The following is a 24,094-nucleotide window of genomic DNA, read 5'->3' as shown; positions in this document are numbered from 1 at the left end:
AGTGGTTGGCAGAAGAACACTGCAGTCAGATGCAAGTGCATATGGTGCTACCACTGATTGGCCACAAGTCACTGCCCTATAGAAGCAGCCTGACTCTTTGTCCTTTTGTGTGGAGGACTCCTTTACATACTCTGTGTGGGCGCATCATTGTTGAGTCCAGAAAGGATGTAATCACTGACACCAGAATTAGCACTGAACAATCGTAAAGGATTATGTTCTGGGACCTGTAGTGTAATGGCATTCTGACCTTCCACTGTATGGGCTTGCAATTTGTTATAGCCGACTGCATTGTTCTCGCTGCCGTCAGCCTGTATGTCTGTCAGCCTGTATGTCTATATACATAAAACTGTGACCTTTTACCAAATTTAAACTTGTGTCCATTTGGTTAGATATGCTCCCAATACAGTAATATAAAGATAAACATACGAAGGAGGTTTGGGTGCATGAAAATAGAGACATCAATACAATGTAGTTTAACAGCCAGAAGTGTAGCACTGGGAACTTTTAAATTGGTCCCCAATCACACAATAGTACAAAAGAGTACTTAATACGAGCTTGGTGTTATCCAGTGTTCCATTTCTTAAACAGACAAAAGCAGTATCTCTGGCAAATACTGGTCTTTTTGCCAGATATAAGGCTGCTTCCTATCTATGAAAGTGTCACCACCGCCAGTAGCCGTGTTCTCACCGGCGGAAGCCCTCAGTGGAGAAATGCATGGAAAGGCTTATCTAGGATCTTTCTTCAATTAAAAATGCTTTGTTATTTAAATAAAACATTTTTACACATGGGAGTTAGTAAACCTTCTTTATTCATATATACATATATATATATATATATATATATATATATATATATATACATACACACACACACATATATATATACACATATACCATACATTCACACACATATACGTACATTCATACACACACATATACATACATACACACACATATACATACATACATACATACATACATACATACACAAGTTAACCCGTGCATGATACTCATGCATTCTAGTCAAATCAGGCTACTTAAGGTGTTTAGAAAACTTAAAAAATTGGGTAAGACAGCGCAAAAGAGCTCTAATCAGTACAATATTTAATACACATAAAAAATCCAATCGGAATGTAAATCTCTATGGGCATATATAAGTATACCCAAAACTACAATACACACTGGTCTTATATTTAAACACTCATTGAGAAATGATGAATAAACAATTGAAATTGCTGTCATAATGACATTCAGTGCAAAGATTAGGAAAAAAACAATGCATATATACTTGTAGACACCACATGTGATCAGGATGTGGCGTCAATACCATCAGAACACTTGGAGAAAATGATAGAAAAAGTTTCACACAGCTGTGTATAGGTATGCTGTTATCACACTTATAATCTCATATGGATGGGCAGAGCCTGAAAGATCAACAATAGTTGTGCAGGAATGGAAAAAACAGTTCCGTAATAGATAAATCGGAATCAGTGTCCTGAGCGTTCCACTTTGATGTTTCCAATATGAATACAGCCAGATGACCAGCGTGTAGCACTGTTCTATTGCCGCAATGTGAATATTTGTGCCTGTGAATCGGACTCAGACTCCTCAATTCACAGCTAGAAGTTTTTGATGGAAACGCTTCAAAAAAGCTGAATATACAGCGTAATAGACAGGTGGTATAAGGATTAACCGACCCGTATCACCAATTGGCTATTTAGCAACATTCAGTTGCAAATAATGAAGCAAACTAGATGTTCTCCGCACTCCACTGGAGGTTGTGCCCATAAGTAATCCAGACAATTTGGGAATAACAGCATGTGAGATAATATTAAGAAGGTCCTACCCCGGGGTATATGATGAGAGGTTTCTCCGATCTCCAATCATCCAGTGTGTACTGCAAAATTTATGAAGTCTGTATGTTCCTCCTGACGCGTTTCTCGGCACTATGTTGCCGTCTCATCAGAGGCAATGATACTTAAGGTGTTAAAAAGGTTCTTGTCATGCATTTGGGGCTAGGTCAGGCCTCCTCAGGGGAAGAGCGTTACTTCCCGACGTAAGCGCCCTTTTTTTTAACGTGGTTTTATCCACATGTCACCACCTCATCATTCATCTTCATCACCACATCCTTAATCTCCATCGTCTTACTGTTCTAAAACCTCTCGATACACAACGTTTCTGCTAAACACCTTATCGCTGTACTCAATCAGTCTTCCTTGAAGGGCAGTATTCATAACCTGCACTTTCACATCACTGCTTCTTCATACTCGTGAAAATGCAACATACAATTGTCCATGACCAAAGACAGGCTCTGGTAAATAAATACCCACACGGTCAAGTGTTTGACCCTGTGACTTGTTAATGGTCATAGCAAATGCCGCCTTCAAAGGGAACTGCCGCCGTCTTAGCTTAAACGGCAGTCCTGTTTCGGATGGACATAAGTCAATCCGAGGTATCATCACTTCCTCTCCTTCAGCAGAGCCAGTCAAGACTTCTGCTTGTATCACATTTGTTTTCAGTGCTGTCACTACTAATCGAGTGCCATTGCACAGTCCTCTCGTAACATTCAGATTTCTCAATAGTATAATAATGCTTCCAACTTTCAACCTTAATCTGTGCCTTGGCATTTCGGAAGGAGTCAAGAGTTTGAGTCCTCAACTCGTAAATTTAGCCTTTACTACCCCTCCCACGGGGGGAAGGGGGGATGATGGAAGTTAACTGACTTCACTAGTCTAATTTTTTTGTCAAATAATGTCAGTATACCAAATTTCAGGTCAATTGGATGAGCCCTTTCTGAGAAAATAGTTTTTACCACACACACACACACGCCGCTAGGCTTTTATATATTAGATACACACACATATACATACATACACACACATATACCCCAGTAAAACTAGTCAATACATTTATGAGGTAGGTGTTTAGGGCTGCACTATTATAAAAGTAACTATGGGAACAATTTGCAGCCAAAAGGAAAGCCATAACTGTCTCAGCAAAAATATGTAATTTAAAAATCTACAAATTGTATACTAATATTTTTGAAGGGTGTTAAAATAATTAAACTTTACACAAAAATAAGTAGTGTTACGTTCACTTACAAATTAATCTATTAATCTCTTTCAAACTTTACTTTTTAAAATCAACAGGTGTAATTCAATATTACAAGCTAACAACATAGACAAGGCTGTAACTATTAAATTGCTTTCTCAAAACCAATCTCATCATGCTGGGAACACATAATTGTCATTTTAAGAACGAATGAGGAAAATGGTGGCAAAATGTGAATTATTGCTTAGTGTATGTAAGCTAATTACATCAACATTAATAGGAAGGAACATTGTGAATACAAAAAATAATGTACAAACTATGTGATTAGTGGTTTAAAACAAAATTAACTACCTGTTGGAAAATAAATGGACATACTTTAAAATTTAGAAGCTGGGTGCACGTGATAAGGCCCATTTTATTGCACAAATTTCACAATTCATTTTAAAGTTACATTAGTAAAAATCTCACAAAAGACTTGCAGTATATATTTTTTAGAAATTTAACAGTGCATATACCTGAAATCTGAAAGTTCTCTCTCATGACTACCACCACCAGAATTCAGTCATTGATTGTAAGTATTAACTCATTTCTACATTGGAACACTACAGACAATACAACAGGTATTGATACATACTTCCTTCCTGGCCCATTCAATGTTTCTGTAAATAGTGGTCAGGTTAACATTAACTGTAGTATATGCATTGTATAAACATTGGGTTACTCATTTATACAAACTCTGGGAAATAATTTTTGCAGCGCTACAGTAAACAACTAGCTTTATTGAGGAACTCTATAAAGCACACTTTATTGTTTTACTGAATATGTAGATTAGAGATGCTCAGGCTCGGTTCCCCGAAAACCGAACACACCAAAACTTAGCAGATCTGAGTACCATGCCAAGCCGGCTCGGTACTTTCGCATGCCCTCGGAATTTAAAACGAGGCAAAACGTCATTGTTTTGTCAGATCTTCCGAGTTTTGGATTCTATAAGTACCGCCATCCATGGCCATCCAGTGCCATTTCACAGAGGGACACAGAAGGGGTAGCACAGTTCTAGGCAGTCTCTAGTAAAGTTGGGCAGCGTCATAGGTAGAAAAGAAAGAAGAGGGGTAGCAGTGTTCTTCAAAGTCTCCAGTGACATTCAGGAGAGCTCCATTGCTCCATTACTAATTGTCATTGCTGAAATAGAAAAAATAGGGCTGGCAATCTTGGTCTAGTCACATTGTACTGTGTTATCAAAATGGATTCACAGCAGTACACAGAAGACCAGGAGCACCAAGCAGCTGCTGGCATTAGTCATGATGATAGTAATCCTTCTACGTCATCTGCTAAAGCCTATGTTAAAGTGCATAGTGTTTTTAAGTCAGGGACACAAAAATATAAAAAACACCTTTTACCTTGGTCAAGAAAAAAAGAGCTGTAATCCAGGCAAAGTTTTCTGCAGAAAAAAATAAAATTGCCAACATGCCATTCTACACACGCAGTGGCAAAGATAGAATGAGGCCTTCGTCTTTCTCTAAGAGTGCTAGTTCTATACCTGTCACTGAGGCATCTTCTTGTAAGGTCCGTCATGCCCAAGCAAGACCTTGTCATTCTGACTCAAATAGTGGTGTCCAAATACTTTTACGTGTAAAAGCCGAGCTGGAAGAAAACAGTAAGGCATTAGAGGAAAATGTATGTTCCGATTCAGAAATGACACAAATCCTTGAGGAGAGCCTATCCATGAGTGCTATGTGTAATCCTGACCTTTCTGGTAGTCTACCCATAAAGAAGACCCCTTTCAGCATTTCTGTCGATGTGTACATGAACAGCCCAAGTGTAGCTGGTGATACACAAATTGAGGATGCCAATTTGGATTTGCAACAAGATGAGTGGGATATTTGTCTAGCTGACGAGGTCGCTAATGTTGATGGATGTTGATGAGTATGATGTTGTTTGTATAAGTCCTGCACCAGTAGAAGCAGTTTTGCAAGTGATAAGGAGGCAGCCATTGTCATGCCTGGGCATAAGATCAAAAAATCCACCTCTTATGTGTGGAATGATTTTTACCCAAATTCTGACAATAGTTGTCTAGCCAATTGTAGCATTTGTAAAGCCACAATCAGTAGAGGTATAGGGACCGTAACCATCTAGGAACCTCATCCATGTTATGCCATTTGAAGAAAAATTGGAAACTTAAGCTAAAAAAATAACAAAGTCCAGCATCAGCTAGGTTCCTTCTCTCAGCTAGATCCCAACACCTGCAATCTACACCCACAACACCATCCTCATCAATATCCTTATTAGTGATCAGAGTTAGTCCTGTATCCAAGCTGCTAAGGCTAGATGACTCTTCCACTATGCTGAATTCCTCAGAAGAATTCTTGAGTGTTAGTCCCACTGCTGCTGCAGGGGGCGAATCTTCATCCCAGAAGCAGACCAAGAAGAAGACTACTAGTAGTTTACAACAATTGACTATTAAACAATCCTAAGCAAAAGGAACAAGTTTTAAAGCTGTCACCCAGTCGCAAAGTGGATCACAGACGCCATGGCGACTATGCTAGTATTAGATCCGCGTCCAATATCCGCTATTAATGCAGCTGGTTTTAGACTGTTACTTGAGGTTTTGTGCCTCCGTTACCAAATTCCATCATAAAACCATTGTACGAGAGAAGCTATTCATTACCTCTACCAGAGGTTCGTAAAAATGTAATTATTGGGCTACAAAATGCCATTCTACCAACTGTACACAACCACAGATATGTGGACAAGCGGAACTGGGCAAACTAAAGATTATGTGTCTGTGACAAGCCGCTGGATTGGTGATTCACTTTCATCAGCAGGAACAGCAGCAGCATGTATCCAAGTACCTCACATTTCTCAGAGGCAGGCTACTCTGTGCATCACTGGCTTCACTAAGAGGCATACAGCTGACAATCTGCTACAAAAACTAAGGAACGTCATTGCAACATGGCTTATGTCACTTGGACTTTCCTCAAGATATGTCATTTCTGATATCGCCACCAATATTGTGGGAGCATTACAGCTGGGTGAATTCCCTCACATTCCCTGTTTTGCTCACACAATAAACCTGATGGTGCAGAGCTTTTTAAAAAAATGACAGGGAAGTGCAGGAGATGCTGTCTGTGGCTCATAAAATATCTGGACATTTCCAGCATTCAGCAACAGCATGTAGCAGATTGCAGCAGCTACAAGAGCAATTTAATTTGCCCTGCCACCAACTAAAGCAAAAGGTGGTAACAAGGTGGATTTCCACCCTGTATATGCTTCTGCGGATAGAGGAACAGTGAAAAGCCATCCATACTTACTCCACAAGCCATGACATTGGAAAAGGAGGGGGGGATGTATTTTACTCAAGCACAGTGGAGAATACTTTCGTGTTGTGCAAGGTGCTGAAACCATTCAAAAGTAGTCACCTGTGAAGTGAGTTCAGACACTGCTAGCTTGAGTCAAGAGATTCCCTTAATTAGACCTTTGGAAAAGCAGCTTGAGAAACTGAGGAAGGAGATGAAACAAAGCAATTACGCTAAGTATGACACACTTGTAGATCAAGTACTTTATTCGCTTCTCCAGGATCCAAGAGTTATCTTGAAATCGGATCACTACATTTTGGCGACTGTGCTTGATCCTAGGTTTAAAGACCTATTTATTCTCTTTGTTTCCAACTAACCCAAATCTTAAGAGATTGCAAGGATCTCTGGGTGAGCAAGATGACAGCTCCAGTGTTACGGCGTCTCCTCCTTCAGTTTCTCGCTCAGCTGCTGCTAGGAAAAAACTTAGCGTTCCCTAGAAACCCAGGGAAGATGCAGATGAATCAAAACAACATTTTTACCTCTGGTCTGGTATAAAAGAATTGACCAAAAAATGCGACACCTCTGCCATAACTCACCTGATTTTATTAACCACATCCAAAGAATGGTGGAGGATTATTTTAACAACAGCATAGAAATAGACACATCAGGAAAAAAAGGGAATTTGGAGACCCATGTACCAACTAGCTTTGCACTGCCTAAGCTGCCCACCCTCCAGTGTGTACTCAGAAAGAGTTTCAGCACAGCCGGGAACCTGGTCAGCGATCGGCATAGGAGACTACTTCCTCAAAATTTCTGAAAAGATGATTTTCATAAAAATTAACTTCAGTTTCCACGAGGAAGGCATTTTCCACCAATTACATCTAAATACTGAGACTTCTGTAATGGTGGATTCTAGCAGTGATGAATTAATAATGTGTGAGAATGATGTGCAAACTGATGTGTGAAGGGTGAGGGTGAGGCTGAGGATGATGACAACATCTTGCCACAGTAGAGTTCATTAACAGCACTGTTATCTTAGGTGCCTTAAGTCCATTGTTAGCTTGTTTTGTGGGGGCCCAAACAAACCAAGCACATCAGCCTCAAAAGTGGCACTCCTTGTCGCTGAAGTGCTTAGTTTGTTAAAGTGTATGTCCTTTTTAAGATCCAACATAAGTGTGCGTGGGAGGGCCCAAGGACAATTTCATGTTGCACCACTTTTACTTTCAGCTACCGCTGTGTGCTAATGTTACCTACATGAGCTATTTGCAAAAATCAAACACACCCATTGATGATGCAGATGACTCAGCACAACATTATGACATCTGGTCTGGTCTACTGTAAAATAATTGACCATAATTAGTGACACCTCTGCTGTAACGCCACCTGATCCTACTATTAACTATCAACATCCAAAGAAGGGTGGAGGATTATTGAATTTTTTTGAACGGTGTAAAGACAGCAGTTTTATTAACAAAGAACAACGTTGCTTGCAGAAGTAATGTAAGCATGGATGTCTAAATAGATGTGTATATGTATTACCTTCCACTTTGCCGCTGTTTCATGAGTATTGAAGAAAGTGTTTCTAATCTGCACTTTACGTCAAAGGTACCTAACTATATTATATTTTTTTGGGAATTGGGGCCAATACAAAGTTTATCCAAGGAACAGGTGGATAGATCAAGCCATAACAGATTTCATAACTCAAGTACAATTCCATCTTGCACCACCTTTCTTTGCCACTGCTGTGTGGAAAGGTTTCCTAGATGTGCTATGAACAGCTGTGTGTTTGTGTCATTGCTCTGACGCTTAGCATGCAGGAAGGTCGCTGCAGTCTTTGTTTGAAAGTGTATGAAAATAACATTGTGACCTGTAAGGTGGTCAAAATTGACTGCAAATGACTTTTTACTAGTGTTACTGAGGTAAATAATAATGTAGGGAAAATAAGCAAAATTACGCGATTTTAGCAAAAAAATAGGTATTTTAGAAAAAATTAGGGATCCAAAACATGAAGTTAATCCAGAACACGGGGGTCAGTCAACATCTCTAATGTAGATGAAACAATGATTATTTTGTTACCATCAGTGTGATGTACACATGAAGTAGAGTTTATTGCTGTGAATTGTGGGCAATGACACAGTATATTTTTGTCATTTAACTCAAGTATCCAGATCTATTGACAGTTAAACAAATTGGTGATTTATCAAAATAAATCACACATTACCCAGTGCAATCTAAGCCAGTGCACCAATTCACTGCAATAAACTCCACTTCATATGTAGATGAAATAAAATCTCGCTTTTCAATCTAGTGTTGAGAATGTAAATAGACAGTACATGCAAGTTAGTTACCGTGAAATACCTCAATAAATTACTTAATCCCCCAAACTGAAGTATAATTTAGTTACCTTTACGGCACAGTAATCAAAAAACCCTGTTTCTGAGAAGATCGCCACCAAAATCATCTGAAAAAAAAAAAAAAAAAAAATGTTTAAGTTTTATTAAATCACAATAAAAATGCTTCAAAAATTGAAGCAAGTTTGAAATCTATGACAATTTACGGTTTGCTAAAAACGACAATTCAAATACCAGCATTTTAATATGTTTTGAGGGTATCAGAGAACATTAAGTACCCAAACAATACAGTCAATATTTATCAAGTGAAGGATTTATACATACATTGATCGAGATGGATGTAGGACCTCATTTCTACATAGCCTGACAACTAAAAAATTTAAATATGTAATGTAGCAATGGTTACATGTTCTACCAACCATTGAAGTACAATCAAAAATAGCCAAATTAGATTTATGTTGTCATCAACTTTGGTGCCATGATCAAGACAGTGCATGATATAGTCACAAATTGTAAGCTGTTCTTCTGTGACAAACTCAACCTTTGTTTGCTGAAATAATATTCAAATTAATAAGCAATACTTCTGCATAGCGACTTCCACTTTTCTGTATTTAAAGTGGCAATGACAGCAGCCGTGTGTAATGTAAAACTGTAGAGCCTGTTAAAAGACCTAGCAAAGTCTTTGCCTGTTGGCATTGCCGCTTTATAGAAAAGTGGAAGTTGCTATGCACACTGACGTGAATACAAACTGCCGTCTTTGCCAGGGTTCAGGATGTAACAGAAGCAGGTCGGGGATGTAGATTGTCATTATTATGCTAAGTCTGCATTTGGTTTTTATAGGAATTGTTCAAATCTGTTTTTTCTTTGTCGGTGTTGTCGACGTCGGTGACATCAGTGTTATTATGATGAATACCACCGGCATTAATAACCGTAAGGCTATAACTCAGACTCTACCATTAATGGAAACTCATAATGGAAACTCATACACCCCCTTATAAAAAAAAAGTTGTATTTTCTGTTTTCAGTTTTTTACTGAATTTGCACTACAAAGTGTAGGGTCTTTTTAAAATGGATTCACAGCAGTACACATGAGCAGGAGCAGCAAGCAGCTGCTGCCACCAGTCCTGGTAGTTTTCCCTGTACATATTTGGTAAAGCCTCTGTAAAAGTACATAGTCTTTTGGAGTCAGGGGGAAAAAAAAAAAAAGAATTACAAAAAAAAACAAACCACATTTTACCGTGTGGAAGAGAAAAAGAGCTGTAATATAGGAAAAGTTTTAACTGTCGATAAAAAAAAAATTGCCAACATGCCATTCTACACACGCAGTGGCAAATAAAAAATGAGGCCTTCGCCTTTCTCTATGAGTGTGAGATCAAAAAATGTTACTAAGACTTCTTGTAAGGTCACTCGTGACCAAGCAAGACCAAGTAATTCGGAGTCCAAAAGTGGTGCACAACTACTGTTACGTGTGAAAGCTGAGCTGCAAGAAAACAGTAAGGCATTAGAGGAAAATGTATGCTAAGAATCAGAAATGACACCAATCCCTGAGAAGAGTTCATCTATGAGTGGTATGTGTAATTGGGACCATTCTGATAGTGTACACATAAAGAAGGGCCCTTTCAGCATTTCTGCTGATGTGTGCCTGAACAGCCCGAGTGTAGCTGGTGATACACCAATTGAGGATACCACTTTGGAATTGGAAGAGGATGAGTGGGATATTTGTGTAGCCGACGAGGGCGCTAATGAGGATGTTGAGGAGGATGAGGTTGTTTGTGTAAGCCCTGCACCAGTGGAAGCAGTTCTGGCACTTATGTGTGGAATTATTTCTACCCAAATCCTGACAACAGTTGTCTAGCCATTTGTAGTGTATGTAAAGCCACAGTCAGTCGAGGGAGGAACCTTAACCATCTACGAACCTCATCCATGTTACGCCATTTGACACAAGTTCACGGCAAGGTGTTGGGAAAAGCTGAAAGTTATGGTAAAAATATAACAACAAGCAGTCCATCAGCTAGGACCCTTCTCTCACCTACATCCCGACGCCTGTAATCTACACCCACAACAACGTCCTCATCAATATCCTCAGTAGTGATTGGAGTCCTGCATCCAACTTGGTAAGGCTCGATGACTCCTGCACTATAATTGATTCCTCTGAAGGATTTTTGAGCATTAGACCCACTGCTTCTGCTGTTCCTGCTGGGGGGTGAATCTTCCTCCCATAAGCAGCCCAAAAAGAAGAGCACTAGTACTTTACAACAATTAACTGTGAAACAATCTTTTGCTAGAGGAAGCAAGTATGACAGCAGTCACCCAGTCGCAAAGTGGATCACAGACGCCATGGCGACTATGCTAGTGTTAGACCTGTTTCTAATATCCACTATAAACGCAGCTGGTTTTTCACAGTTAATTGAGGTTTTGTGTCCCGTTACAAAATTCCATTGTGACACCATTTTTCAAGAAAAGCTATTCCTCAACTATACCAGAATGTTCGTAAAAATGTACTAATTGGGCTCAAAAATGCCATTCTACCCCCTGTACACTTAACCACAGATACGTGGACAAGTGGAAGTGGCCAAACCAAAGATTATTTGACTAACAGACCACTGGGTTGGTCATTCGCCTTCACAAGCAGGAACAGCAGCAGCATGTACACCCCTACGTAACATTTCACACAGACAGATTACTCTTTATATATTTGTATAGGTTGTTAAGAAAACTAAGGGATGTCATTGATACATGGCTTATGCCACTTGGACTCTCCCCAGGATATGTTATTTCTGATAACGCCAACAATATTGTGCGAGCATTACAGCTGGGTGAATTCCATCACATTCCCTGTTTTGCTCACACAAACTTGGTGTTGCAGAGCTTCTTGAAAAATAACCGTGAGGTGCAGGAGATGCTTTCGGTGGCCCGTAAAATGTCGGGACATTTTCGACATTCTGCTACAGCATGTAGGAGATTGCAGCAGCTCCAAGAACAATTTAATTTGCCCTGCCACCAACTTAAGCAAGAGGTGTTAACAAGGAGGAATTCCAGCCTGTACATGCATCATAGGATGGAGGAACAGCGCAAAGCCATACAAGCGTATTACAGAACCCATGACATTGGGAACGGAGGGGGAATGTATTTCAGTCTTGCACAGTGGAGAATCCTTTCTGTGCTGCGCAAGGTGCTGAAACCATTTGAAGCTGTGACATGTGAAGTGAGTTCAGATTCTGTCAAGCTGCTTTTCCAAAAGTCGAATTAAGGGAATGACTTGGCTCAAGCTAGCAAACTGAAGGAGAATAATGAAAGCAATTCCGCAAAGTATGTTGGCCTTGTAGATCAAGTACTTAATTCGCTTTGCAATGATCCAATAGTTATTAAAATCTTTCAGTCGGATCACTATGATTGAGCAACTGTGCTTGATCCTAGGTTTAAGACTTACATCAATTCTATGCTTCCAAATGACCGAGATCTGAACAGTTGCAAGGAGCTCTTGGTCAGCAAGTTGACCGCTGAACTGTGCCTTGGCTTGACGACGTCTCCTCCTTCAGTTTCTCAGGCAGCTGCTGCTTGTAAGAAATTGCAATTTCCAAAGAGAAGCAGGGATGACGCAGGTGGCAGACCACAACAGTTTGACATCTGGGCTGGTTTGAAAGGTTTTACCAAAAAAGTGTGACCTCGGCCATAACTCCATCCTATCCTACTATTAACATGCACAGGATGGTGGAAGATTATTTTCAAGAGTTAATTGATATGGAAATATCAGACAGTCCCTTACCATACTGGCAGGAAAAACAAGCCATTTGGAAACCCATGACCAAACTTGCTTTGCAATACCTAAGCTGTCCATCCTCCAGTGTGTACTCAGAGTATTCAGAACAGCCGGGAACCTTGTCAGTGATCAACGTAGGAGGTTACTTACTAAAAATGTGGAAAAGATGATGTTCATCAAAATGAACTACATCTTCCACGAGGAAGGCCTTTACCGGCAAATACATCCAAGTACTGACACTTCTCTAATGGCGGATTCCAGCGGAGAAAAATTAATAGTCTGTGATGATGATGTACACACTGATGAGGGTGAGGATGATGCAGAAGATGACGATGACAACATCTTGACAGTGTAGAATTCACTTGACAGCACTGTTGGTCTAACATTCCTTTAGGCCATTAATAGCTGTTTAAATGGGGCCCCAAATAAACCAAGCACTTCAGCCACAAAAGTGGCAGCCCTTGTCGCTGAAGTGCTTGGTTTGTTAAAGTGTGTATGTCCTTTGTAAGATCCAACATATGGGTGCGTGGGAGGGCCCAAGGACAATTCCATCTTGCACCATTAATCTTTCCTGGTACTAATGTGTGTTTCTGCCATTACTCTAAGAAGCCCATTGTTAGCTTGTTTAGGGAAGGCCATGTTGGACTTACACTTCAGCCAAAAAAGAGCCACTCCTTGTGGATGAACTGCTTGGCTTGATCAATTGTACATGCTACCTCTCCTAAAATTGAATGGAAATCCATGGAAATTAGTGTTAGTGGAGTTAATAAGAATGTAGGTACAAAATAATAACTTAATTATGTGATTTTACCCCAAAAAATGAAATTTAATAAAAAAAATAGCTAAACCAAACCCGAAGCTATTCCAGAGCCAAAACCAAAACATGGGGGTCAGTGAGCATCTCTAGCTTTAACAAAGTTTGCTGCTTCAGTGTTTTAGGACCTTTTTGTCAGATGTTGCTATGGTATATTGAAGTAAAATTACAAGCATTTCATAAGTGTCAATGTTTTTTTTTTTTTAAATTATATTAAGTTTATGCAAAGAGTCAATATTTGCAGTGTTGAGCCTTCTTTTTGAAGACCTCTGAAATTCATCCTGGCATGCTGTCAATCAACTTCTGGGCCACATACTGACTGATGTTCGCCCATTCTTGCCTAATCAATGTTTGAAGATTGTAAGAATTTGTGGGTTTTTGCTTGTCAACTCACCTCTTGAGGATTGACCACATGTTCTCAATGGAAGTAAGGTCTGGGGATTTCCTGGCCATGGTCCCAAAATTTCAATGTTTTCATCCCCGAACCACTTAGTTATCACTTTTGCCTTATGGAAAGCTGCTCCATCATGCTGGAAAAAGCATTGTTTTTTTTACCAAACTGTTCTTGGATGGCTGGGAGAAGTTGCTCTTGGAGGATGTTTTGGTACCATTCTTTATTCATGGCTGTGTTCTTAGGCAAAATTGTGAGTGAGCCTAATCCCTCGGCTGAGAAGCAACCCCACACATGAATTGTCTCAGGATGCTTTACTGTTGGCATAACACAGGACTGATGATAGCGCTCACCTTTCCTTCTCTGGACAAGTGATTTTCCATATGCCCCAAACAATCTGAAAGGGGATTCAGAGAAAATGACTTTACCCCAGTCCTCAGCAGTCCAATCACTCTATTTTTTGTGTAATTCCAGTCTGTCCCTGATGTTTTTACTGAAGAGAAGTGGCTTCTCTGCTTGCCTTCTTGACACCAGGCCATCCTACTAAAATCTTCTCCTCACTGTGCGTGTGCAGATGAACACCTGCCTGCTGCCATTCCTGAGCAAGCTCTGCACTGGTGGTTCCCCGATCCCGCAGTTGAATTAACTTTAGTAGATGGTCCTGGTGCTTTTTGAATGGTCTTGAGCACCCTGAAGCCTTCTTCACAACTATTGATCCTCTCTACTTGAAGTTCTTGATGATCTGATAAATAGTTGATTTAGGTGTAAATCTTACTAACAGCAATATTCTTGCCTATGAAGCCCTTTTTGTGCAAAGCAATGATGACTGCACGTTTCCTTGCAGCTAGCCATGGATAACAGAGGAAGAACAATTTCAAGCTTCCAGCCTGTTTCTCTAACTCAATCAGCATGACAGAGTGATCTCCAGCCTTGTACTCGTCAACACTGTGGCAGGGCTAAAATGCAGTAAAATGTTATTTTTCGGATAAAGTTCATTGTCATGGCAAAGAGGGATTTTGAAATGAATTGCAATTCATTTGATCACTCTTCCTGACATTCTGGTGTATATGCAAATTGCCATCATAAAATTGTGGTAGCAAACTTTGTGAAAAATAATATCTGTATCATTCATTGTATCAAAAAGACAACTGTAGAAATAGCTGCCCCCTTAGGTATGGCTCACGATTTCACTGGATTACTTTTGAATATGGCTGTACACTTCTACAACTCTTTACTAGATTGTTACATCAGCAGAACTCTAAAAACACATGGCTCTTACACCAACATGGCAATAGGTGACTGAAGATACGTGGTTCCCAAATCACTCAGACACGGTATTAGAGGAAAAATAGAAGGATTATTTAATCTGCAGAACAGGATTGAATACAGCATGGCCCTGTAACGATAGCAGGTCCAACAAGTGGGGAAATCAGTTCAAATAAATCCAGTGAGATATGTTCCACAGCGCATCTCAGATTCTCTCTGATACTACAACTAAGAGAACTTCTGGGTCCTGTGTCGTTGCTAAGACACTTTGGCCTACCGCCTCTCCATCCACTACAGACGAGCGACACCACCTGCTTCTCACTCACTGTTCACTTTTCTACAATACACACACATATGGACGGTTTTTCTACTTTTCCTGCCGTACACTAAATTACACCACTGTTCCAATAATGCTTTATTGTCATTTTATGCATGTCCTGCTGAATATGCTTTTTCATGTCAATTTTGTATATACTGTTCCATTTTACATTTGTTAACACCCCAACCATACCCCCCAAGAGCCTAACACCTTACCACAACTCCCGTCTCGCCCACCTCCCATTCTTTGTGCCAACACCCCAACCCCTCCTTCCTTCTAGTGTTGCACCCTGTCACAGCACCTCTCAATCCTCTCCCTAGCCACATGGCTATAGTTTGGTTGTATCATGACCAACCTCCTCCTTCCCTTCCTGTCCTCTCAGGACCAAAACCTTGTCTCTTGCCCTTCTCTCTTCATTTTTTCCCCACTTACTCTTCCCTTCATGCGATCTGCACATTACATCTTAACCACACATGTACACTCTGTCACCTTAGGTCCCATGGGACACACTACCAGGACACAAAGGGAGCACTTCTTCAATTAGTTAAAACCAATCTCCCTAAGCGTCATGCAACATGGCGATTGGATGACTCTCTTACTCAGCCCTGCTAACCATCTAGAATAATCAGAGGCCCTCACTGACTTTTTCACTCTTAACAAATCTTCTGTTCTCACTCAGTCGACAGTGTAGGAGTCTGACAAAGCCACCATTCGAGGACGGATTATTAGTATAGCGGCTGCCTGGCCCAGAGATGAGAAGCAACGGATTGCCATATTGGAGGCCTGACTCACATCTCATCCAACACCAAGGTTCCCTTGACCTGACATCTCTAGGAAGTGTCATCGGTGGGAGGCAAATTCAACACTGTCTAAGAAAATGGAGTACTCTCAAATAGATCCAGCAGCATTTCTATGATAAGAGCAACAAAGCCGACTCCCTACTAGCTTGGAGGCTGCATCAAAGGTGTAAACGTAATGAGATTTCTTCCACAAAAATAACTCATTTACCATCCATATTTGAATGTCAAAGAATTTCTTTACTTCTACCCCACCCTTTACAATCTGAATGCCTCTAACACACCTCCTCCTGACAGAGGGATGGATTGACAACTACCTGCATTTTTGCCACCTGCCGACACACCCTTCATCAGCCCTTAAATATCTCAGCTCTGACATCATGGAGGAGGAGACCATTGCTGTCTTGCACTCAATGAAGGTTGCCTCTGCTCCAGGCCCGGACGGCTTTTTAGTGGCATACTATGAAAAGTTTGCTGGTGTTGGAAGCCCTAAGATTATTCTATTGTTTAATTCCATCTTTGATGGAGCCTCCTTTGACCCAGCCACAACCTGAGCCCAGACAGTCATAGCAAGGGAGGGCAAGGATCCCTCCCTCTGTACTAGTTACCATCCTATTCCATTTTTGAATGTCGGTCTCAAGATCTTCGCCAAAACTCTAGCAAATCTCGTCAATGCCACCCTTCCCAAAGCTCATTCACCCTGACCAGCTTCTGACCGCGTTGGTTGGCAGTTTATGATGAATGCCCTTGCTACCTATGACTTGCAAGACCACTTTCCCTTTGGGGTCTCTGCTCTGTACCACAACCCTACCACCTCAGTCCTGGTGAACTGCTGCCCTTCTCCCACCTCTTTTATCCACAAGAGAACTCGTCAGGGATGTCCACTAACCCCCCACCCCCTTTTCACCCTGGTCATAGAACCATCAGCTATGAAGATTCACTTCAAACCGAATTTCACTGGCATACAACTGCCTTCCTGTACCCATAAGATAGCACTTTTATGTGGATATCCTTCTCACAATCACTAACCCCTTGATCTTCCTCCCCAACCTATTTGAAAAGCTTCACATATTTTCGACTCTCTTCAACTTTAATTTTAGCATTGCTAAAACAGACATTCTAGACTTCCACATCCCCCTTAAAACAGAAACTGCTCCTGGAATTAAATTTACCTTTTCATTGGAACTCTTCCCACATTAGATACCTAGGTATTGCCTTCACCAGGAGAGTGGAACACCATTATCTGACCAACTATCCTCCCCTTATAAACTGCATCAAATGTGATTTAGCTTCCTGGTATAAACTCATGATCTCATGGGTTGGTTGGGTCACCTCAGTGAAATTGATTTTGCTCCCCGGATTATTACATCTCTTTCATAGGCTCCCCATAATGGTCCCCCCCACTCACCCTCAAAATGTTGCAAAACTCCCCGATGCATTTTGTCTAGTCCAATAAGCGTCCTAGGATCCCCCCCCCCCCCATCGCAGATGGATTACTCATCCCCAGCCTATGGAACTACCATTACGCAGATCACTTAGCGCAGTGTGTCCAATGGCACTTCTCCACAGGGACTAAAGTTTGGGTGGACATAGGCCTCCTTGTAAGTCTGACTCTATTAATTTGCTCTGCCCTCTGGCTACCCACCACTCATCGCCCCACCATTGCATGCACACACCCGGTGGTAGCCTTCTTTCCCCATCTGGTTTGGCTGTAACAGAATGGCTACTCCCCCCATCTTCATCCCCCTCTAGTGCAACCCTGCCTTTCCCTTACAGGTGCACTCAATCTGAGCGGGATAGGGAATACAGCTGGGACATCATCTCCACACTCTTCATCCCAGCCATCACTAGGGCAACGGCTGGGACACAATTAGTGCTGGCTTCCCATTGGCTACTTTAAGTATACAAGGCAGGCAGGGGTTAGTATACTCTAACCAACAGGGAAGCTATGTGCTGCACATTAGCTGACCTGTTCTGTGGATTCTCTGCATTATTGATTGGATACCCGTTGTTACCCTTGTCTTGTTTTTGGACCCTGCTTGAACTCCGATTGCCCTTGACCTCTGCCTGTCTATTGGATTACCCATATCTGCAACCTGCCTTGACCTCTGGCCTGTTTCCCAGTTACCCTGCTTGCTTCTGATCCTTTACCTCAGACCATCTCTGGTTTCCGCCTCCTGTATCCTAGTTACTACATGCCTATTTTACATTACTACATCTTGGAACAAGTTGCCGAAGTACATGAACTACATACATTTATTTATTATATAGCACTACACCAGGGCGAAACTTCCAAATTCTGGCGCATCCTAATTTGTGTCAATACTACATTTTCTGTAATTAGACTTCACTTTACCTTACACCGCAGCTTTATTTTTGGGGGCTGCAATCATACATTGGGTCCTTCTGTTAAGCTAGGAACACTTTCATGTGCAGAACGGTATCGCATGTAGCTATCCAAATATATTCTTCCTACTAAAGCACACTTTACCTCTGTTTTAATATTTTCTGATTGTACCAGTTTTGATGTTGTAATCCTTGGTTGTTTGCAAGTATCTGTATATTTAATTAAATATTGCATTAAAAAGAATGTTACATTTTAAGATTCTACTTATTGTACTCAATTATATTTTAAATCGCTATATAAATTAAAAGAAGATGAAGCTAAATAATTTGACATTCACTCTCTAGCATGCCATTCATATTTTACTTTAGTGTTCAGTATGTAATGTTCAGATAAAATCCAGATCGCACTTCAGTTAGCCTAGCACTAAACTTCAATTAAAAGACAATTACTGTACACCTTACTTTCAACTGACCGTGACACGTCCATCTGGCTGATAGTTGTTGTGTTATTAGACTTAATCATAAAAAAACATATTTCACAAGTTATATTGCTGCTACAATCTAATGTAATGTATTTTGGTTGAAACAAGTTAAAGGAACATCGAAACTTAAGAAGCTTTATTGTTTATGCAGACTTTTTTTATTATTGCTGCTCAAAATCAACAAATTCTTAATGAGTTGGACTCTTTATATCCTTCTCAAGCCAATAGTAGCGAGGATGTATATATAGAAACTATCAGCAATAAGTTAAAAAGGACACTACTGTCCTGCTTTTGCCCTTGTGATTTAGCCCCTGGTGCCTTGTGTTCAAGGTAATTTTGATATGGTTGGAGTTCACACTGACCCTGGAGTATATAACATTTCTTTTTACGCAGACGATCTCCTTTTGACACTCAAGAACCCTGTCACCTCCTTGTCTTCCCTTCAGATTGAGCTTCGGATGTGCAGGACCTCTCCCATGTTAAAATCAACACTAATATATCTGAAATTCTCCCTCTTAATCTCCCTCCACCGCTCCTTCAATCCCTTAAGAAGCAATATGGTTTCAGGTGGCAACCGAATATGTTCAAGTACCTGGGGATCTATCTGACCAATCATTGCAACCAGCTTGATAATGACAATTTTCCAAAATTACTGAATTCACTTAGACAGGACCTTATTGATTGAGACAAGCTTTATATCTCCTGGGTAGGTTGCATCACAGCAGTGAAGATGAATTTACTATGAGAATCTGGCAAAGTAATCATTACTTGATCTGCACCATTACCATCCTTACGCTCCCAACCTGTTTGGTCTACTCCCTTTTGCACTGCCCTGTTTTGGAAAGCTTAGTGTTGCTAACTAGCCACATCCTCAATGCAGCCAAAAGTGCAATTGTGGCCATCTGGAAGCAACATGACCCCAGTGTCCTGTTGGCAGTGATTAACAGAATTTAGCAAATTTATAGGTGTGAATATATCACAAGAATTATAAAATGACCATCCCATTTGAGGCCCATACTTAATCTCTGTCCTACCTATATCGGGAGGGTTCCCCCACCTCCCCTTCAATTTTTACTCTCCGGCGTTCAAGTGACCTTGATGGACCGAATAAAAGATATGCCGCTAGCGCTGATCTGGACATACATTTCTTCACCTCTTTTTTCATTACCAACACCTTCATTCGCCCTGCCCTTTCTTTCTCTCTTCTCCTAGACTCTTGTTTTACTTACTGTTCTGTGTCACTGATGGGAAATTGTCATTATGCCCAGGACCTTATGTGAGCTTTCTACATCATCATTTGTAGATCCATGTCTGATGCTCGATTACTGTTCTCCAAGTAGAGCACATCTGGTGACATTAAACGATTGTCATACTCCGTTGGTCTATTTATAATGTTTTACTTTGTATCTTTGTACAATTCTGTACAAAAAATAAATGTAACATTTGGAAAAAAAAACTACTGTCAAAACATAAATTAGTTTTGATCTTTATTGTGTTATGATGTTTCTCCTTATTAGTAACTTAATAAACCCTTTGTGTGCATCATTTTGCCTTTTGTCTATATGAAGAATTTTAGTACCAAAACTTTTAATGGTGCCTATGCAACACAGCATTTATAATATACATGGATATTTTCAAACTACATCAAAAATAGTCTACTTTTTAAAAGTTAGAGAATAAGAATTACCATCCCAAATAACAGTGCCAGCGTTTCATAATCAATCCACTCCATCACTTTCACCAAGCTTGGTCTCTGTAATCGAAAGGACAAAATAAGGCTGTTAATTACCCATATAATAATGATTAGCTGCACAAAAGACACACTTCATTTAATAATCAAGAATTCAAATGTGCACTAATGAATAGAAATTAACATTTCTTTGAACATTATTTTCCAATGCTGCTGGTTTATGGTCATTTGGACACTAATTTCTACTTTTGTGCAATTGTATGATTTTTTTTTAATCCAATTATTATTGTAAAGGGCTCTGCTTTAGTCTAAGCGGTCACAAAATGTGACACTCTTTTATGTAAACCTATACATTTATTTTTAAGCACTATAGCAAAGTGACACACATACAATATGGTGTAGTAACCCTACAATTATATGAGAATCTGTAAATCATTGTGCGCCATAAAGGGTGCATTGAAAGTTGTCTTTATGAAAGGTGGTTTTATTTTTGTGGTAAAATCTGATGGGGGAGATGGGGAGAAAAAATATTTTAATGCATGCAAGAAAATACTGTTAAACAAAATAGCTATGGCTTTTCTTGGAGAATTTAAGTTGAAATTATCCCCACTGTTTTTTAGCCATAAAAAAGTAAAAACCATGACTCTCCAATCAGCTTCACACATAAAATAAAAATAAAAAAGCATTTGCTTGCTTTGGCAAATATATATGTATAGCCTTAACCCAACATTTCAGGATCTCACTCTGTTTCTGTCACTTCACACTACTTGTTGCTTATGCCTTAGCCAGTGATCTCACACAACCTATACTAGGTCTCATTGGGGGATGTTCCACATTGATTTTTTTGGTCATTCAGATTTTGGTTTGTTAGTATGAGGCAAAAAAAATAAAAAGATCACCAATTTAGCCATCAAATTTAGAGATTAAAGAACATAAGATGAGCCAGTCTGGAGAGGGGTCTTCGAACATTGATAAAATTATGTGCTCAAGATTATGTTAAAATATCATGGTATCCCAGAGAGACAGACTATAATACACAGTTCGATTAAAGCTCAAGTAACTATATACATTTTTTTTATATTTTATTAATGATTATTGTAATATTTATTGAAATATTGCTATATTGTAAAAAAAAAAAAGTTATGTATTGTAGGTTAATATAGATTAAACATTTCACTTTGATAGTTGACTAATAAAGCTCACAAAACTACAGTACGCTTCACGAAAACAGACGACATAATTATTCAATTGTGCAAAAATCAACTTCAAATATCAGAACCTATGTTTGCAGCACATTAGATTGAGTCCAAATATCTAAACCAGGCCTGTCCAACCTGCGACCCTCCAGGTGTTGTGAAACTACAAGCCCCAGCATGCTTTTCCAGTAGGCAACCTGTTGACAGCTGGAAGGGCATGCTGGGACTTGTAGTTTCACAACATCTGGAGGGCCGCAGGTTGGACAGGCCTGATCTAAACAGTTTCCAAAGAACATATAATTTAATAAAACATTTTTCTCCTCTGGTATCATAACTGAACTCTAATCATTATTTTTCTAATAAAATAAGATATATATATATATATATATATATATATATATATATATATATATATATATATAACATATATACACACATATACATATAGACACACACACAGGGAACGTGCCATAAACCTGCTGTGCCCATAATATTTATGTACCAATATTAATATGATGTTGCAGAGGTTAGTCTATTAAAAAAAAAAACAATTAAAGAAAATGAATATTTGTTTTCATTTTTAAATGTGAAGACTTACTCAGGGTCCAAAAATATATAGTCAAAATAAAATATATAGTTATAATGTGTATACATTAACCCTTATGCACTGGAGGCAGCAACAGTTGTATGCAAGAGTTTGTGCATTTCAGGTCAAATTACATGTTTCAATGAGAGTGAAAAGTTAACACTACCTCTTCACAGTGTGAAATTAAGTCCGGTGATGACCCTGCCAGAGATTGATAAATACTCTAACCCTTTGAACCTCCCAAAATGTTATGCCTATATTCAACTACAGACTCTTCTAAGCAGTTGTCAATTCTTATTTTCAAATCCTCAGTTACAAAGCAAGGGGATGATATAAAAGATCTATAAACATCTTTCAACTTGGAATTTCCAGCAAGAATAGTAATTAAGAAATGGAAGTTAGAGTGAAATGTTAAAGTCGAGGCAAGATCTGGAAGACCCAGGACTGCTTGTGAACAGGTCATCTATGCAAAGAAGAAACAAAACCTATTATCGGTGTTCCATGGACTGATGAAACAAACATTGAAGATTTGGAGATAAACAAGTAAAGCATTTAAAGAAAGAACGCCAACTATCATGATGATGGCTCTAGTTTGCCTTGTAGCTGTGTGGCAACACAGGAAATCTTGTCTATGTGGAAGACAGGGGCGGATCTAGAAATTTTTTCTACCCCGGGCGATATAGGGGGGGGGATGTAAGCCCCACCCCCTTTCTAACTTCTAAGGCTGCCGGCGGCTGCACAGTATGTGCAGGTCCGTTAGGCAGTGATAATGTGCTGTTCTGCTGCTCTGATTGTGTTTAAAACACAATCAGAGCAGCCGGGCAGCACATTATCGCTGCCTAACGGACATGCACGGTGTGCAGCCGCCGGCAGCAAGCCCCCGCTAGGGCGGGCGATCGCCCCCCCCTGGATCCGCCACTGGTGGAAGAACAATGGGATCAACTTAACATTAACAAAACCCTAGAATCTAACATTCCACAGTCAGTGAAAAGATTGAATTTGAAAAGAGATTAGATATTTCAGCAAGACAATCCAAAAAAATACCTCCAAATCATCCTTAAAATACCCACAGGAATTAAATATTAATGCTATGAAATCAGGGGAGTGGCTGGCAAATTTTAGCCCAGTGGGCAAGACGTGGCTCAGCAGCCTATTAGGAGAATTTTAAAGGACAAAAAAATGCAGGCGGCCCATCCTAAGGTAGCCCACTATGTGGCCGGCCTGGTGGAGTAGATCCCTCTTGCCCCTTATCGAAGCCTGCCCCAGTATGGAATGGTTTTCAATCAACAGACTTGAATATTAGTGATCTGTGGGGAGACCTTTAAATGTGGCTATGTGTAAAGAGACTTAAAAATATTTTTAAACTAGTAGAGATCTGCAAGCAAGATCGGATAAATCCTAGAGCTAGGCTACAAGAGATGTTTGAAAGGTGTGATTTCTGCCAAAAGGATGTGTTACTGCCCGACGCTGTGACCAAGCTTTTGCACATGCCACATACACTGTTTTATGCGTTATATATTAAAATTCAGAAAACAGTAAATGAGCAGTAATGTCAAGTTCAAGTTTATACCCTGAAGAGGTTGGGTTAATCAGAGATTATGCGAAACATGTAATTTGATGAGGGCTGCTGAAACTTTTGCATTACTATTTTGTTAATCGTCTATCAGTTACCTAGGGACATCAGTGAGATGCTAAGTAAAACGGTCAACTCTCTATAATGTACATAACTTGTGGCTTAGTGCAACAAAAACAT

General features: G+C 39.9%; 1 protein-coding gene across 1 annotated transcript in view; it reads right to left on the bottom strand.

Annotated features, from left to right (window-relative positions):
* The window catches only part of OCA2 (OCA2 melanosomal transmembrane protein), a 264,425-nt gene that overhangs the window by 131,588 nt on the left and 108,743 nt on the right, over positions 1-24,094 (bottom strand). Inside the window, exons 11-12 of the mRNA XM_075200107.1 lie at positions 20,557-20,622; positions 8,748-8,804 (exon numbers count right to left, since the gene is read on the bottom strand). Of these exons, the coding sequence (XP_075056208.1) occupies positions 8,748-8,804; positions 20,557-20,622 (123 nt within the window). The remainder of the gene's footprint in view (positions 1-8,747; positions 8,805-20,556; positions 20,623-24,094) is intronic.

Source organism: Mixophyes fleayi, chromosome 2 (genome assembly GCF_038048845.1).
Source record: "Mixophyes fleayi isolate aMixFle1 chromosome 2, aMixFle1.hap1, whole genome shotgun sequence".
NCBI lineage: Eukaryota > Metazoa > Chordata > Amphibia > Anura > Limnodynastidae > Mixophyes > Mixophyes fleayi.
The sequence above is the reverse complement of the archived record's forward strand: the minus strand, read 5'-3'. Positions and strand labels throughout refer to the sequence as shown.